At 43.5% G+C, this 19,153-nt stretch overlaps 1 protein-coding gene across 1 annotated transcript in view; it reads left to right on the top strand.

Moving 5' to 3' along the window:
* GPR158 (G protein-coupled receptor 158) overlaps window positions 1-19,153 on the top strand; it is a 122,749-nt gene that overhangs the window by 90,267 nt on the left and 13,329 nt on the right. The window contains exons 6-7 of the mRNA XM_083704648.1: window positions 209-318; window positions 12,652-12,890. Of these exons, the coding sequence (XP_083560774.1) occupies window positions 209-318; window positions 12,652-12,890 (349 nt within the window). The remainder of the gene's footprint in view (window positions 1-208; window positions 319-12,651; window positions 12,891-19,153) is intronic.

Raw genomic sequence — 19,153 nt, 5'->3', positions numbered from 1 at the left:
GCTGCAACTGAATGGGCTAGACTGCTCTTTACACTCCTTCAATTTAGGCTGCGAAAGATAAGTAAGCAGCAAACTCAGAAATCACTCAGGAACATTGGAAAAAGTGCAGCTCCCAGTTTCCAACCCTCGTTCTGTTTATGAACCAGGAAGGGCTTATGTGATTCACCTGAAGTTGCTACATATCTTCTGTATGTCTTTTGTTTTGTAGGTTATCATTTTGTACTTTGAGCCAAGCACATTTCGCTGTGTTCTCCTACGATGGGTTCGCCTTTTGGGATTTACTACTGTTTATGGAACTGCTACACTCAAGCTGCACAGGTACTACATATGTTATCATTTTGGTTTCTGGGTGAAGTGTAATTTCGTTTTGCGTGTGTGTGTGCGCGCACATGTACAGAGGAGATTGCAGTGATGATCTGTGATTTTTATATTTTTGGGGGGCACGGAAAACAGACTTCAAAGTTTTCATCTGCCTTCGGAAGCCTATGCTTAATTTCCCCAGTAGTCTAGAAACCAATAGCACAATCTTAGCGATGGAGGGGAGTGCTTTGGCTGCGGTGGACTCTGCCCTAAGAGAAACTCCAGCTTGCTGTCACCAGTTTTCCCACCAGCAGAAACTCATAAAGCATTTAGGGGGCATTTTGGGATTGGGTGGGGATGCTGGAGGTTTTATATCCACAGGTTCCGAAGCCCTTCAGATCTCCTGAGTAGGGGTCTAATCCTTGGGTTTCTCCCTTGTATGCCCTGGAATGGTGCAGGAGTTTTTAAACAACTGTGTAAAAAATAATGCCCCCACTCCTCACCTGGCTGCTGCAAGCGGCAGTGCTTTTAATGTAACTGGATCCTTTGATACAGACATAGGCAAACTCGACCCTCCAGATGTTTTGGGACTACAACTCCCATCATCCCTAGCTAACAGGATGTAGTCAGGGATGATGGGAGTTGTAGTCCCAAAACATCTGAAGGGCGGAGTTTGCCTATGCCTGCAGTTTGATCCATCTTGGGCAGGAACTGAATTGCTCCACAAGAATGTTTGTTTATGAGAGATATTTAATTATACACTGGACGAAACTATTGGAAAAGTTGCCTTTGGAGGAAATCCTTTAATAATGTACGTTCTGCAGTGATGTGGAAATTTCAGGAGCAGTAACAGTGCCTAATCCACTGGGAGTCAACTTTGCATTAATCCACCTGGTTGCTGTCAATAAATTCATTGGTAAGATGTGATTGGCGATTAAAGCTTTATCTAGAAATGGTTGCCTAATAAGGCAATAATAATAATAATAATAATAATAATAATAATAATAATAATAATAATAATAATGCAATCAAGGTCCCATTTGAGCATAACCATGTCAATCTCATTTGAATGTTTCACAAAAGCTGGCCTCTTCTATGGGCTTTTGGAATGCCGCTTACCTTTCTGTGTTGTGGAATGGGGCCAGCCTTGGTTTTGAATCTTCCAGCTGCAGGGAGATGTAACAGCCCTCTCCCCACAGCTGGAAAATTTGCCCTCTAAGGCAGGGGCAAATTCATGTAGAATATATCCGTCAATGGCTACTAGCCATGATGGTTGTGCTCTTCCTCCGCTGTAGGTGGCCATATGCCCCTGAGAGCCAGTGGCTGCGAATCAGAGGTAGGGCAAATATTGTTGTACTCAGGTCCTTCTAGCAGAGACATCTGGTTGGCCACTGTGAGAACATGATGCTGGACTGGATGGGCGATTGGCCAGATTTATTTTATTTACTAAATTTGTATACCGCCCTATACCCACAGGGCTCAGAGTGGTTCACAAGATAAAAGCGCAATATAAAAGCACAAAATACACAAAAGAAAAAGAAAAACCAACCCAATACCCTCACAAACATTTTAAAAGGGCATTGGATGTCAATCAGCCAACAGCCTGGTTAAAGAGGAATGCTTTTGCCTGGCACCTAAAAGTGTATAATGAAGGTGCCAGGCAAACATTCCTGGGAGAGTATTCCACAAACAGGGAGCCACTGCAGAAAAGGCCCATTCTCATGTGCCTTTCATGGAGAAGGCACACAAAGAAGGGCCTTAGAAGATGACCTCAGGTTCATATGGAAAGAGGTGGATCCAGCAGGGCTCCTCTGATGTTATTCCAACACATTGTAGTAGTCCAAACTACAGGTTACTAGAGCATAGACAGCCAAAGCCAGGCTACCCTTGTCCAGAAAGTGCTACCATCTTTGAGCTACCAACTGTAGCTAGCTAGCAGAAGGCACCTTGTGCCACCGAGAGCGTTTGTGCCTTCAGTGGCACTGTTGTCTCCAACAGCGTCTGTAGGCTGGGCACTTGCTCCTTCATGGGGAGAATAATCCTATCCAAAACAGGATATATCCCACACTTCTGGACAGAGGAGCAACTCACAAACAGTGTCCCTGCCTTATTTTGATAGTATTTCAGTATGTTCTTTCAGTCCGGATTTTCCTGAATACTTCTTTTAATTGCAAACTGATGCAAACTGATGTGGGAATGGGGAGAACCGAATTTAAGACTGGAGAAATAATAAACCAAGAGGCATTGAAACGGGCAGCTTCATCCATCCTTAGCTGCAGCTTGACCCTGTACCCAAACCACACTGTGTAAAAAAAAAAATATCCCATCATTTCCACTCTGGATTATTTGTGTGCAGCTTGGAGTTGTACTGTTGCCCTCTCATTCCATTTGTGCATTTGAAAACAGAACTACACAAATTATGTTTACTTTGGTAGTCATGCCTATACTTGCCACGCTATGATCTTTGCTGCTATATCACTTGTAGCATTCCAAGCAAAGAGAGCTGCCAGGCTTACATCAGGCTTCAAAGCAAGACTAAATGGTTTACAGAAGTGTTAATGGGATGTATCACTGCACAGCTTGAGGTCACTGGTTATGCTACAGAAGCAGCAGCTGAAGGCTTGGAGGCTTTTTGTGGGAGCCTGGGAAATGACAACGGAGCTCTGCTTTGGGCAGACATATGAAGTGGCTTGATGCTGGATTGGGGCCAGACATTGAGGACCTGATTGGACTTTGCATGATTTGTGTGCGCGCGTGTGCGTCCTCTTTTGTTGCTGCTATTGTTAAATTGCGGTTGTGCAAGGGAGCAACTTGATTCCATAGCATGTGGGGAGGGGAAATGTAACCCCTTTCCCCTGGTGCAATCCTGATCTGCATCAGGGCCCCCTGTACCACCTATTTGTCCCAGGATGCACCACAGCCACTGTTTGCTATTAGTGCTAATGACAATGATCTCCTTGCGGCAAACAGCAGCCGCCGCCTGCCCCGTGTGTGTTTGTCTGTCCAGATCAAGATCATGGTGGAGTCAAAGGATTAAATGCTTGTCTCCACTCACATCATGGTCTTGATCCAGAATAGATGCGAAACTCAAGATGAACAGCCAAAGGCCAGTCACATCTACTTTGGAATTCAGGGCACTCGTTTAGCTCAGGGTTGTTGATTCTGACTAGAAGCTGCAGCAGCTGTTCAATCTCTCAGGAGAGATTTTCTTCAACCCTGCTCCTTTTTTACCTGGAGATTCTCAGGAACAACCTGGGGGCTTCACTGATGCAAAACATGTGCCCTGCCAATAACTTCTAGTCTGTTGATTGTTTTACTTGTTTACAGATCATAGGAACAGACAGGCGAGTTGTATTTTTGTTAACTCTTTGATGGGCTTGGCTCCTAAGGCTGCAGTCCTATAATGCACAAACTTAGATGTAAATGCTAGGGAGCTACTTTTGAGTAGATATCTGTAGGATTGCACAGCTAGATAAGTGAAGATAAGGAAGTTCATGGAAAGAAGGTTCTTCCTGATGTTTAGTCAGAACCTCCTTTCTTGTAATTTGAATCCAGTGGTTTGGGTCTTATCCCTCGGAAGCAGTGGAAAACAAGTTTGCTCCATGTTCCATGTGACAGCCCTTTTCAGGGGTCAGCAAGCTTTTTCAGAAGGGGGCCGGTCCACTGTCCCTCAGACCTTATGGAGGCCAGACTATATTTTTTTTTGGGGGGGGGGAATGAACTATTCCTATGCCCCACAAATAAGCCAGAGATGTAAAAACACCAGGCCCCACACACTGGCAGAGGAAGAGGAGTGCGGGGGGAGCCCACTGCCCCCGGCAGCATGATCCCCACAGCGCCATCGCGGCTGCCCCCCCCCCACTGGGCGCCCTGCCCCCAGGACGCACTCCCTGCCCCTGCGGGCGGTGCACCCCGCCCCCGGTGCCGGAGCATGAAGCTCCGCCACTGGCCCCACAAATAACCCAGAGATGCATTTTAAAATAAAAGGACACATTCTACTCATGTAAAAACACGCTGATTCCCAGACTGTCCATGGGCTGGATTTAGAAGGCGATTGGGCCGGATGCAGCCCCCAGACCTTAGTTTGCCTACCCATGCTTTGGATATTTGAAGGTAATGCTATGGCTTTTTTTGCTGCTGCGTCACACTGTTGTCTTATATTAAAGCTTGCGGTCTATCAAGACCCCTAGATCCTTTCTGCTTGTACTGCTGTCAAATCAGATGCCCCTCCCCTAAAAAAATCCTATATTTGTGCATCTGTTTATTCCTGCTTAAGTTCAGAAACTTACATATACCCTTATTGAAATGAAGCCTCTCCCTTTGGAATAAAAAAGGTGAACGAGGGTAGTATTCGGGAAATTGTAAATCTCCCTTATCCACTAGAAAAAAGGATATGCACTTCTATTTGAAGCACAGAGTATAATTAAAGGAACTCATCTCCACTAGAGCTTGAAGTTAATTGATCTGTTTAAGTGACAATAATCAATAGCATGCATAATATATGCAGAGGTAAAGTCTGGTCTCATGCAGGAGCACTCCACAGCTGGGTACCTTTTTGCTTGCAGAGCCTCTTGCCAAAGTGAGCTTAATCAGAGCAGAAAGAATCTTTCCTTCTGCCATAGCTTTTCAGAGGTTGGCAGTGCACATTATTTTCCTATCAATTTACCTTTGTTTTTTGCCTTTTTGAAAGAGATGGGTCATTTCCATCTCCATCCCATAGGAATAGTCCTCTAGCTGCCAATCCTTCTCAGCAGTAAGTCTCACTGAACATACTTGGACACGCTTCGGTGTAAACGTGCCGCAGGATTGCAGTGTTCCAAAATGTCTTACAAGACTTTTCATGCAACAGCACATGCATAGAAGTTAGCTTTGTTGTTATATTCAGAATCAACTTTTCACCAGGCTCATGAAAGCCCATTGGTCTTTTTGTGGTGAAAAGCTTGCCTTTAGTAATAAGTGGCTATTATCTAATTAATTTACTTGGCAAACCCACTAGAAGAATTGCATAGTGTCATATTAAATGGCAATGTTAGTATTCTTCCAGCACGACTTCTCAAAGGTACCCCTGCCCATACGGGCCAGTCGTGTCCGACTCTAGGGTTGTGCGCTCATCTCACTTAAGAGGCCGGGAGCCAGCGCTGTCCGAAGACACTTTCGGGTCATGTGGTCAGCGTGACGAAGCTGCTCTGGCGAGCCAGCACCAGCGCAGCACACAGAAACGCCGTTTACCTTCCCACTATAAAGCGGTACCTATTTATCTACTTGCACTTAGGGGTGCTTTTGAACTGCTAGGTGGGCAGGAGCTGGGACCGAAAGACGGGAGCTCACCCCGCCGCGGGGATTCGAACCGCCGACCATACGATCGGCAAGTCCTAGGCACTGAGGTTTTACCCACAGCGCCACCCGCGTCCCGACGACTTCTCAAAGTGCCTACTAAATCAGAGAGGAACAAGTGACTGGGGGTTGGGGGACTTTCTTGAAGCAATGGCTTTCATTTACTAGAGAAAACCTTTCCATATCAAAGCAGAAAAAGTGAATAAATTGGCAGCCAATAAAAACAAAAATAGGAAATATTTTAAAATTTATTTTGTGTTGCATGCATGGTACCCCCCAGCAGCCTTTGGTGAAGGGTGCCCACAACATTTCCTCAAAATTCAAGATGTGCCCACTTTGTTCAAAAAGGTTCACGATCCCTTTTTCTAAATCGTTTATTAGTTTTGGAGATTATTAGGAGCCTTCGCTATGCGCAACTATACTACTGACTAAACATGCACAGCTAAGAAGGTGAATTTTATTTTTCGGCTCTGATGCATTTTTAAAACATATCTGTGTTTTTGTTTTTTAAAAGAGAGCCAGTATAAAAATATATTTCCTGCATGTGAAGAAATTTGTCATGAAACTCCTGTTGGTTTTTAAACAGCAAAAGAAGTTATCTAGGGAGCAAGTGCTGCCTGAATTTTGAACAGTGCCACATCTAATAGCTTTGTTCTCTCAAGCTTAGTCAGAACTGGCAGGTTGCTTGGTTCCACAAGGTTTTGTTATAAGAGGTGCAAATTCAGCTGAAACAGCTGACTCCAATTTGGACCCGGTGGTTATAAAGGAAGTTTTGAATGCATTGTGCAGGAGAGGATTACTAGAGACCATGACTCAGATCTATTTTCATGTGCAAGCTTCCTGATAAATATTGACCTTGAAATCTTTTGTACTCCTTGTTCTGGAAAACTTTGATAAGGGAAAAAAGTAGGCAAATGGCTGATGGGTGAGATAGTGATCTCTCAGTGCTTTTTAGAAGCAAATAATTAGCTTGCCCCAGCACCAATACAATATGAAGGATTTTATAATTGTTGAAGAAGAACACTGTGACGAAGACAGCGACCCATCTGTAATGTAGGGTGTATTAATATTTGGATGTACACTTTGAAGGCATCCCTCAAGATGTGACCAGCACAAGCTCCTGTCCAGGTGGACTTTGTCTGCGATTGTTTTGAAGGCCCTGCTGAGTTCAGCTCTGGAGTTGTCACAGCCCCATAACATCCCAAGGGCCACATTGCTCATTAGACAACTTTCTGGGGGCCACAGGCAGTGCCTGACAAGCTCATTTTTAAAAGCAACATGTTCTAGTTCTAGTCTATCCTGTCCAAAATGGAACTAATTTCAGTATGTCCTTTTACAGAATTAACTAGTTAAGTTCAAGTTCCTCCAAGTGAAACTTTTAGTTTGTTAAGAAGTTTGTCCTTAGCAAATATAAAAATAAAATAAATCAGCATTCTTAATGTTACAAGCTGCCGTGCTAAAGTATGGGGCCCGAAAGCAAATAAGGGGCCACACACAAGTAATAAGATGTCTGACAGACGGAATGTCCACAGGTGAAGCTTTCCCTATGATAGTGTTTCCATACTAGAAAAGGCTTACCCTGTTTAATTTGTGCCAGACACACAACTGTTAAAGGCACAGTGCATCATTTACTGTGTTCCTGGACCTACGTTTATTGCTGTAAGATGCTCCTGTTGGAAGAGAGTGAATCTCCGCAGCAGGGAAGATGCCAAGTGCCCTTAGCAACAGCAGCACCTATGTATCCACCTAATAAGCCTTATAATGTTGTTTTGCAAACAATTCAGATAGTGTGTGTTGAATAATTGATGGGTGGCAGGGATTAATGGCTGCCCCCTCCCCCAAATAATTCTTCCATTTGATTCTGATGAAGCATGAAGCTAGATCTAATCCTGGAGATATCATCAATTATTATTTGTATTGTCTGGAAGACTTCTTTGTTTTTTGTACAGCTGCTATAGCTTGCAGAGTTTATAACTGTAATTTGTAGTTTTGCATTTGATGCACATATACCCACATTTGCTTACATGCATAGTTGTTCAGCTTCAAATAATCATTCTTTTTGGCATCATTTCATTGTCACTTTGGTTCCTGAGACTTTGTTTTTCCTAGCCAAGAAAACAGTTTTCTATAGATCCCTCAGGGCACATATGCGTGAGAGCTTTAGATTCCTGTCCAGCACATTTATACAAAGCAAGGGACGTTACCTAATCTGGCAAAGAATAAAAATGTGCTGGCTCTCCCGTCAGCCCCATCTGCTGTGTAGATGGGTTGCAAATCAGCGTCAGCTGGTCTTGGAGCACACTTGGAACTATGGAAAGCAAATGACACTTAGCAAGTCTGTCCGGCTCTCTTAAAAAACCCTGGGCGGACAGGCAGACAGGTTCACAATCAGATGGTAGAAAAGAGGCATATACCTAAAGCAGTGGGGACTAACCAGTTTTCCTCCAGATGTTGCTGAGGTACAACCCCTGTCATCTCTGACCATTGGTCATGCTGGCTGGAGCTGGTGGGCACTGTAGGGCCACAAGTTTAGCCACCTTCTTAGGTTCTTATCTTGCCACCTGCAATGCATCATCCATCAGTAAGGTAAAGGACCCCTGACAGTTAAGTCCAGTCGCGAATGACTCTGGGGTTGTGGTGCTCATCTCAAGAAGGACACTGACAAACTGGAACGTGTCCAGAGGAGGGCAACCAAAATGGTCAAAGGCCTGGAAACGATGCCCTATGAGGAACGGCTAAGGGAGCTGGGCATGTTTAGCCTGGAGAAGAGGAGGTTAAGGGGTGATATGATAGCCATGTTCAAATATATAAAAGGATGTCACATAGAGGAGGGAGAAAGGTTGTTTTCTGCTGCTCCAGAGAAGCGGACACGGAGCAATGGATCCAAACTACAAGAAAGAAGATTCCACCTAAACATTAGGAAGAACGTCCTGACAGTAAGAGCTGTTCGACAGTGGAATTTGCTGCCAAGGAGTGTGGCGGAGTCTCCTTCTTTGGAGGTCTTTAAGCAGAGGCTTGACAACCATATGTCAGGAGTGCTCTGATGGTGTTTCCTGCTTGGCAGGGGGTTGGACTCAATGGCCCTTGTGGTCTCTTCTAACTCTATGATTCTATGATTCTATGATCTCGCTTTACTGGCCAAGGGGGCCGGCATTTGTCTGCAGACAGTTTTTCCGGGTCATGTGGCCAGCATGACTAAGTCGCTTCTGGTGAAACCAGAGCAGTGCACGGAAACGCTGTTTACTTTCCCGCCGGAGCGGTACCTATTTATCATTTGCACTTTGATGTGCTTTCGAACTGCTAGGTTGACAGGAGCTGGGACCGAGCAATGGGAGCTCACCCCATCGCGGGGATTCGAACCGCCGACCTTCCGTTCGGCAAGCCCTAGGCTCAGTGGTTTAGACCACAGCGCCACACACATCCCAATATCATCCATCAGTAGCTTCAGCCATATTGCAAAGACATATATTTTTGCCCTGACCCATAAGCTGGAACCTCGCTATTGCTGAGTTTCTTTCTTCATAATTCTGTTTTCTGTTTTTATAATACTATTTCACTGTTCTTTTGTTTCTGTTTTATTGTACTATTTTATGTTGTTGTTTTTTTGTATCTATACTGCTAAGAGTTTTTTTTAAAAAAAAACAGTTTAAGCAGTTTAGAAATACTTGGGCCAATCACTGCCTCTCAGCCTAACCTAGCCCATATGATTGTTGTGGTAATTAAATAAGGCAGGGTAGGGACCAGATACGACACCTTGAGCTTCTTGGAGAAAAAGGTGGGGTGGGGAGGGGCGGTACCCCAAACCCGGTTCCATGGGTGACTCTGAGTCAACTCCCTAGGATAGTTTATTGTTGCACAGTGTGTCTAAATTTATTGTTGTACATTGTTTTAATTGTCTGTTTCAACCATATTTGCACATCAGTTTCTAATACTGTGAGTGTCCTCTATTTCAGGACTGCGAGTCTTCTAGTTCTAGTTCTTACACTCTTACAGTTGTTTTAACTGAATGTTTTAATTTGTTTTTATTTTTTATCTGTTTTAATTATCAGGTTTTTTATCCACTTAATATTCTATTCTCTGACTGCTGGTCTATGACTGTAATAAACTGATTGATTGATTGATTGATTGATTGATTGATTGATTAACACAGCGGTTTGACTTCATTCCCCGGAAGTGAACTCTCTCAACGCAGACAGATGCCAACAACAACGAACACATATAAATAAATAAGATAAATAAAATAAAATAAATCCTGCTGTTGGCACTGGAGATTTTTGGGCCTAGCTGGGCAAGGGAGCAGATTGATTTGGGCTGTGTAATTTTCAACTCCTCTGCTCTTTCCTTGACTCGCCCAAAGTTCAGGCTGGTGCAGTTCATCATTTTCTCTCTGACTGCAAGCCAAGGCCCCCAGTCAGAGCAGTGTGTGAGCACAGCCTGTTAGGAAGCCAAGTAACAGCAGAAAAGGAGGAGGAGGAGAAGGGAAAACACTGCCCTGGCCAATCTGTTCCCCTCTTTCCTGAGCCATCTTTCTCTCTCTCTCCTCCTTCAGACTGCCAAGCACAGCTAAGCTGCACACGAACAAGCCCCACTGGGAAGGGAGACAAATAACAGGGAGGAGAAGGGAATGCACTGCCAAGCTGCCACGGCCCTTTCTAGTGATGGGGGAGAAATATGACTTAGTTCCCATGTAAAGGTGAATGTACCCAACCCGCACTTTCCAAAACAAGGTGCGAACCAAAATAAAACCATCCTTTGAACTTCTCCGAATTTTGCAAAGAAGTTCTCTAGTCAGGTAATTTGTGGAAAAAACCACATATCTTAAAGTGTGCACATTGTGTGTGTGTAAATAACAGAGAAAAAAGTGTGTTAGGGAAGATTTTGCTTTGCAAAATTGTTTCCGCTGGGCAAGATTGCACACACGAAAAAGTGTATATTTGGAGAAATTTGCACTGAAATGCTGGTGAATTTTCATTATTACTTTTTTTTTAATAAAAAAATTGCAAACTGATGTGGAAATGTGTAGAGCTGAAGTTAAGACTGAAAAAAAAAAAAGAGAATCTAAAAGATGTGGCACAGAAAGAAAAAGAGATGGGGATAGAGGAGGGGGAAAGCAAGAACTGGTACCAATTCTTAAAGTTATAGTTATGACATCCATTGGGGCTAGGAGCCATTCAAAGCCTTACTCTCCTGGCAGTTTCCTTTTCCTGCCCCACCACCTGGCTGGGAGGGAGGGAAAGGTGTCAAGCCTTGCTTGCAGCACTCAGACTTCACCGTATGTCTGCTTATTCAGGTACCAGTCGGACGCAGCCCTGCCTAGCTTCCCAGATCGCGTGGGGCTCACCTCCTGCCCACCATAGAAACAAGTAAGCAGTAAGGTCAGGGTTATATAAGGGGGTAGCGATGATGACAACATTCAAACGCCAGAAGAAAGATCCAAAATGCAGAATGTATTGCGGGAGGGGAGGGGGGAAATTTGTGGGAGTGAATAATTTACATTGTTGTAAATAGTAGGTGTGACTTTTCTTCCGGCTCAGCGGTTCACTAGATTTTTATCTCAGTTCTCTCAGGCTCTTTTGTTGATGACATGGGTAAGAAACAGGACACCCACCCGGTGTTCTAAAAATAATTGGTGTAACTGATATTTATTTGATCCTTACATACTGCACACTTTATAGATACAGAATTCTGTAAAGATGCCCTTGGCTTTTATGGTATGTTTGTTTGCTCTGGTGCATGTAGCCAATAGGTAGCAGAAATAATTCAGTGCTATGGTGGGGTAACTGGGGGTTTTACCAATCATGCAGCGCTCTGCTCTTCCCCAAACACACATTTATGTGCTATTGGCAGGGCAGGTCCAAGACATTTTGCCGCCCGAGGCAACAGACAAAACGGTTCACACACACCCCAAACCCATGTCCAAAAAAACAGGAGTTGGCTGTTCATCACTGGCAAATGGACAGTGTCTTCCACAACATTTGAGGGCAACAGACTGGCTTAGGGAGTATAGAGCAGGCACACAGAGTTCTGTTCTCTCCCTGACCCTCAGAGTCTACCGCCTGAAGCGTTCACCTCACCCTGCCTAATGGTAGAGCCAGCCCTAGCCCTCTTAAGTCCTGAGAAGCGGGGAAGGCTCTTTAATTTAAAGAGCCAGTTCACTAGAATGGTGGCTTGAAATACATTTCTTTGGCTGCCTTGATTTCATTGTGCTTGGCTTGGTGCCCATTGCTGCTTGCCAGCAGAAGCTGCTGGGAAGAGAGAAGTTCAGGGCAATTTAAAAAAAAATCATTTTATAAGTTGTACCTCTATGTCCTTGTTTCTCAATTTGATCCTTTTACATTGTTTTGTATGTTTTGTGGTATTTTATGTATTGTGAGCTGCTGTTATTTTTTTACTGATTAGATTAGTAATTCTTTATTGTAATTTATTTGTTTGCAGGTGTTTAATTTTACTGATTTCTATTAGATTTTAATGGATTATTGAAAATGGCTTTATTTGATACAAATCGTTTATTTTAAAGCTATTGTGACTTTTTAAATATTGGATCAGATTGTTACTATTAATGTTTGATGTTTTATTATGTTTTTATATGTGTTGGAGGCCTTCCAGAGTGGCTGGGGCACCACAGCCCAGATGGGTGGGGTATAAATAAAAAAATATTATATTATTATTATTATTGAAATATTTTTAAAAATAATAATAAGAATTTTTTTTAAGGAAGCTGCGTAGCAGGAGTGGCTAATCTGTGGCCATACAGAGATTAATGGATCACAGCTCCCTTTATCCCAAACTATTTTCCTTGCCAGGGTGATGAGCATGGAGTTCATCAAAGCTCTGGAGTCCAACATAGCTTGATGGTACGGCACATGAAGATCTCAGTGATCGGGCAGGGGTATAAGGGATCGGGTGATCCTTAAGCTGTTCTGGACCCAAGTTGCCAAGTGCCTTGTAAATTACGGCAAGCACCTTGAATCTGAGCCGGCGATTGTATTGTGATGTTGTGTCTATTTGATTGCACAGGGTTTTGAAAGTGTTCCTGTCACGGACTGTTCAGCGAATGCCATACATGACAGGCGGGCGCGTGATGAAGATGCTGGCTGTGATATTCCTGGTGGTGCTTTGGTTCCTAATAGGCTGGACTGCTGCCGTCTGCCAAAACCTGGAGCGAAACATTTCTCTCGTTGGCCAAGGACAAACCTCAGATCACCTGATCTTCAGCATGTGCCTGATAGACCGGTGGGATTATATGATGGCTATTGGTAAGTTGCCTTTGCTGTTGTTGTTTTGCTTTGGTCATTATTTTGCTTGTTTAAGACATTTATAACACACCTTTCCTTATAAAAAGCCTAATGATAAAATCACATCACAACCTGACAATTTAAATATATCAGTTACAAAAGCAATACACTGCAAACAATAACAGTACTACGTCCATAGAAGCTGTTCAGCAAATTAAAACAAATTCCTCCTGCATTTGTTCTTCACTCTCCAATCCTACAGTTTCTCTGTCTTTGTCTCTCATCTCCTGGCTTTTCCAGGCTCTTCCAGATCCTTTCTTCCAACCCCCCTTTTCCCAATGCTCACTCCTCAGTGTCCAGCCAGTCCCTGACACTGAGTATACAATAATTTGTAATTTAATTTAAAAAAACAACAACAACCCTATGGTCTATTGGCTTCCAGATGTCAGCTCAAGCAGTGGAATGGAGCAAATAGCCAGTTTTCTAGACCTATGGCTCAGTTAATAGCTGCAAAAAGGCTTGAAGTCAGATTTCAAACAGAAAACTACTGAAAAGTTTCAGCTAGCAATTCAGAAACGAGCTCTCTAGGCAGGCTATGTGTTAGATTTAATTAGCAGTGCAATCTGTCATTGGGGTCAACTGACTGGGAGAAAGGTGACCTGAGTTGTAACTCTGCAGTTCCAGTCTTTCCCTGCTCAGCATGTTTTGCAAACATTACATATGTTCTGTAATTGCCATGTAAATTTAGGGTTTGCTCCAGTGGCTTAGTAGTAGAGCCGAAAGCATTAATCAATTAATTGGTGCAATTATCCAATTACTGGCTTGAGAGTCAACTGAAAATGCATCTCTGATTAATTAGCAGGATCCAGCTGAGTTCTGTTCCCTACCACCACTGGGGCATGCCTGAGTCCAGTTGCAGCCTGGGTTAGCCTTTCAACTGCTGCAAGGATCCATTGAGGGGAAGAAGGTCATCAGGATTGTTTCTGCAGGATGGGTGGGTCTAGAGTTAGCAAGCTAAAGGCGGTGTTCTTATTTGATTGCATCTCATGTCAGCATCCCTTGCTGACAGAAGGCTCTTTGGTCCAGCAAAGGCTTCAGTCAGGAGATGAGGGAAGGACCCCCACTGAATATTTGAGAGAAGGTCTTTAGCTCAGTGGTAGAGCATCTGCCTCACCCTCACAAGGTTCCAGGTTCAATCCTGGGCATCTCACAGGAAGGCTAGGAATGTCCCCTGCCTGAAACTCCGGAGAGCTTCTTTTAGTCTGTACAGTGGTACCTCTGGTTAACTACTTAATTAGTTCCGGAGGTCCCTTCTTAACCTGAAATTGTTCTTAACCTGAAGCACCACTTTAGCTAATGGGGCCTTCTGCTGCTGCCTCGCCGCCACTGCTCGATTTCTGTTCTCATCCTGAAGCAAAGTTCTTAACCTGAAGCACTATTTCTGGGTTAGCAGAGTCTGTAACCTGAAGCGTATGTAACCTGAAGCGTATGTAACCTGAGGTAAAAAGGTAAAGGTAAAGGTACCCCTGCCCGTACGGGCCAGTCTTGCCAGACTCTGGGGTTGTGCGCCCATCTCACTCAAGAGGCCAGGGGCCAGCGCTGTCCGGAGACACTTCCGGGTCACGTGGCCAGCGTGACATCGCTGCTCTGGCGAGCCAGAGCTGCACACGGAAACGCTGTTTACCTTCCCGCTAGTAAGCGGTCCCTATTTATCTACTTGCACCCGGAGGTGCTTTCGAACTGCTAGGTTGGCAGGCGCTGGGACCGAGCAGTGGGAGCGCACCCCGCCGCGGGGATTCGAATCGGCAAGCTCTAGGCGCTGAGGCTTTTACCCACAGCGCCACCCGCGTCCCTGCGCCACCCACGTCCCTAACCTGAGGTACCACTGTATAAACAGTACTGAGCTAGATGGACCAATGGTCTGATTTATTATAAGGCAGCCTCCTACATTCCTTCCTTCAGCAGAGAGACGTCTTTTGGAGGCAGCCTGTTGATGGAGAGAAGGTGGTCCTCTGGGGTATAAGGATGCCTATAAGGCTGCACGAATTTTGAAATGAAAAGCAACGGCAAATCCCCAAATTCTAAACACACAGCAATTGCAGGCATCTTAAACACAGCGAGGTAACGCCGCGGAAAGGGTCGGGTTTCACCTTTCTCCTCCCCACACCCCCTTTCTGTGTGTTGACACCTTTGCAAACCGCTTGGAGGATTTCTTTACAGTTGTGCCATATGTAAAATATTGTGAAATGAATTAAATAACTAAATAAAGCACACGCTTAGGATCTGCAAAATTGCACTGCAAATTATTATGAGTAGTAAGGGTGCTACTGATTGCAGTCATTCATCACTTTCTACCAAAAATGGAAAAAGGCTCAAAGGAACCTACAGATACGTAAATTTCAGTTTAAATATCCAAAGAATGTATCTAAGAATGGCAGAAAGGGAAGGAAGGAGTGATAATGGGCAGTTTGCGTTGCCATTCCGCCATGCTGAATTTCAGTTTGGCCAGATAATCAATAAACTGGTGAACTGCATAATTAGATTGACGCAATCTCTGCGAGTGGCAGAAAACCAAACTGCTTTAAAAAGCCAAGCTGAAATATAAAGTCATTTGGAAAGGCAGCTCTGGAGAACAGCTGTGAGATTTGGTGTGCGTGTTAAATGGCACCTTTATTATTTCATTTTTGTCGAATGCTGAAGACACACATCTTTCTCCTGGGCTGCAACTGCTGCGATCTATGTCTTCAGGACCCACCTTTATCCTTCGACTGTAATTTGCTTTCAACTGTTCTTAATACTCAATTTTATATTCCTGTAACCCACTGTGAGAGCAGATTGTGAAGGGCTGGTAATAAATTGAATAAATAATAGCCATAAAATAATAAGATTGTAACAGAGATAAAAGCAGTAGCATACACGATGTGTATTTTTTTAATGTGCATGTTGTTGATGATTTATAAAGGAACCAACATTTATGATTCACAGATTTCGTATGTCCCATGAGCTATTTCCTCCTCCTTAGACTAATATGTCTTCCAAATCTGTGCTCAAACTGAACATTTAATTGTGTTCCTTACTGTAGAAATGCCCAGCAAGAGATTCTAGGATGGTGTTTTTAAGTGTGTGTTTATGCATACTGGTGTAAGAAGGAGTTGGGCTTTCCATGACAGAACACATACAGCCGAAGTAGAAATTGTGGGGAAGGAGAGAGATGTTAAATACATCCATTTATGCCAATTTAATTACAGTTTAATGTTCAACTTCATATTGGAAGCCAAAATACTTATCTGCCTGACCAAGCAGGAAGAATCTCAGCCAGGCCAGAGCTAATGTAATACAATTTGCTTAGCTACTGAATTTCACACCCTGTTCCAATAAATATGTTGTTGTAGCAGTCCTCTGGTATCCTAAACAAGCATTTATGTGAATATCTAAGACAATTAATCTTTTAAATTTATATATTTGCAAAGATTCCAGAGGAAAAGACTTTGTCAAGTGTAGGATGGGCAAATCTCTGTTTTGGGTCTCTCATTTTCTTCCCTATTTTCAATTCAGTTCTCCACATATCCTGAACAATTTGCATCCCCCCCCCAAAAAAAAGAACCCCACTCATGATAATTCATCAGCAGTTCAGGTTGAATTTCTCCCAATATACACATTTTTATGGCGTTTTGACTAAAATGCACACTTTTGCTTGCAATTATCCCAAACATAATGCATTTTTTAATTTTAAACTAATATATGCATTTTCAGGCACTTTCACCTCATTTTTGTGCACATTATTTGACTGGAGAGCTGCATTAAAAAAAATCAGAAAAGGGTGAATTTCAAGCTGCTGTTTGGTTTCAGAAAGTGTGAATTTGATAGCTTCAGCTTTGAATGCTAACTGAAGCAGATTCCTCCCCCACAGTCCATGGCCCCAAGTCGTTCACTCAGTAAAGGTGAATTTCGGGTTCACTTTGGTTCAAGAAGTGTACATCAGATAGCTTCTCATTAAAAAGCAAGAGGCAACGAATTTCTTCCCCGGCCCTAACCTCTCTCCGCCTTCTGAAAGCCCCAGAAACTCTCAAGGAGGAGGAGCTTCTGCCATGGCTATGTCCCATTCTCCTCCCCATCTATTCATTTATCTCTGCCCAGAATCAGCACTGTTTTCTTCCCTATCAGCGTCCTTTTCAGGCCAGTGCTTGGAGTGCTGCCAAAAGGTGCTTTAAAAGACAGGACCGCTTAAACATTGACCTGGGATTAGAGATCTGGCTTCAATGTGTAATGTAGGGAATCATCACGCCCTGGGGAGTCCAAACAGAATGACCAGACTGAAAAGAAAACAGGGAGTTTCAGCAGATACACCCCGTTTTCTCATTTGGCAATTGGATCATAATACTGAGACAATGCCCTGTAGCACTGTTAAAGGTACAGGAGCCCTACAGCTATGCAACTATTAAAGGTACAGGGTACCCAACCAGCATGGCCAGTGTTCAAGGATGGCGGGAGTTGTGGCAACATCTGTAGAGCATTGCTTTAGCTACCCTTGCACTAGCAGGAGCTTACACCATGAGAGGTTGAAATGATTCTGTTGTTTCTCGCTGCAGTGTATCTTCCCCATTCTGGCATCTTGTCTGCCTGACGCCTCTCTTGCTTTTACATGCACTTTTCCTCATAAGGTCATCCTTTTTTCTTTTTGCAAGAGACAAGAGGAAACCTTCATTTCCTGCCTTGCAGTTTGTATTGTTACCCAAAGGTTGCAGCTATGATTAATTGCATCGGAAGCAAAGCTTGGCTATGCTTCTGCAAGCTTCCCATCTCCTGATGGTGACATTTGTGCGGCATGCTTCGAACGGTGGTTCATACAAAGTGACCTGCTGCTTTTCGGAATTTTCTGACTGCAGAGCCAACACACACACACACACACAGCACCTTTGCGTTGTTCATGTGCTAGCTTGTAAGGTAGGTTTGTGGGTGAGTAAATGGAAAAGAGATGCTACAAGCATTGAAGCATATTTTATGTTATTTAAGATTCCCCCATTCCTTAAATATCATTCCTTAAATGATATTTTAAAATGAGAGCATTACCGTGACCAAACAGCGACACAATAGAAATAAACTAAGAGCAATACAACAGCTGGCGAAATTTTAGAAGGAAAACTGTCACGCATTTATAAGTTTGCATTGATAAGACTTGCACAAAGACCTTGAACAATCAGATGCATCCAAATGTCTGAGTTAAGAGGTGAGTTTTTACCTGGCACTCGAAGCCCAGTAATGTATCCATGCCTTGGGGGGGTGTTCCACAATCTGGGTACCACGTCATGACCCCATTTCACCACACAATAGGCAACATCCATCAGCAGAACAGGGTTCAGGACCTCCCCAGCTGATTCAAGGGTCCAGTCAACCTGTATAGGGCCAGGGGCACACTCCTTATAGGACTTGGATTTCTGTGTGCTCCCTGCATAGACTACTTCATACACAACCAAATTCATTGTTTTCAGGGGTAGAGATGGACAAATCTCTCCATTTCATTTCCATTGTTCCAATCTTAAGTTCAATTCTCTTCATTTCTGCATCACTTTGCTCCCCCCTTTTAAGTCTTTAGTGAAAAACTATCCTAATATAGACGCATTTTTGTGTGCAATTTTCCCAGATACACACATTTTTGCAAAGTGTTCTTTTCCCCTAATCGTAATGTTATTTTCGCTAATATGTGCATTTTTATCCACACACACATTTCTGTACATGAAATTTGGTAGAAGAACAGTAACTGCTCAACGTTTGGAAAAGTGCACATTCCGAACAATAGCAGCATTTCCTTTTGCATATCATTTGGGAAAGTGAAAATTACGTAGGTTTATATTAAAATACAAAGAAAACCAAATTTCTACCCCACCCCTGCTCCAGGTGTGTAGAACCTTTGGCCCTCCAGATGTCACAGAATAAACCAGTCCTGGCAAGCATGGACAGTGTCCAGGGATGATGGGACTTGTAGTTCAGCATCATGTGGAGGGGCAAAGGTTCCACACAGTTTTCTGGCAGCCAGCAGCGTATATTGCCATAGAAACTGTATCCTGTGTCAGATCTGTCCATATCCTGTTTTCAGATACATTGGTCATGGAGGAGTAGCATTGGGAGAACAATGACTTCATTTTTTAAAAAGTGGCAGCATAGGCAACTGGAATATTTGGGACATATTAGTTGGGTTCCATAAACTTGTGAAACTTCCAGGAGCCTAATTAGTTTTTTTTCTTTTTTTAATTCCCACTGAGTCACATACTTCATGGAAAACTGCT

This window comes from Podarcis gaigeae, assembly GCF_964106915.1.
Source record: "Podarcis gaigeae genome assembly, chromosome: 12".
NCBI lineage: Eukaryota > Metazoa > Chordata > Lepidosauria > Squamata > Lacertidae > Podarcis > Podarcis gaigeae.
The sequence above is the reverse complement of the archived record's forward strand: the minus strand, read 5'-3'. Positions and strand labels throughout refer to the sequence as shown.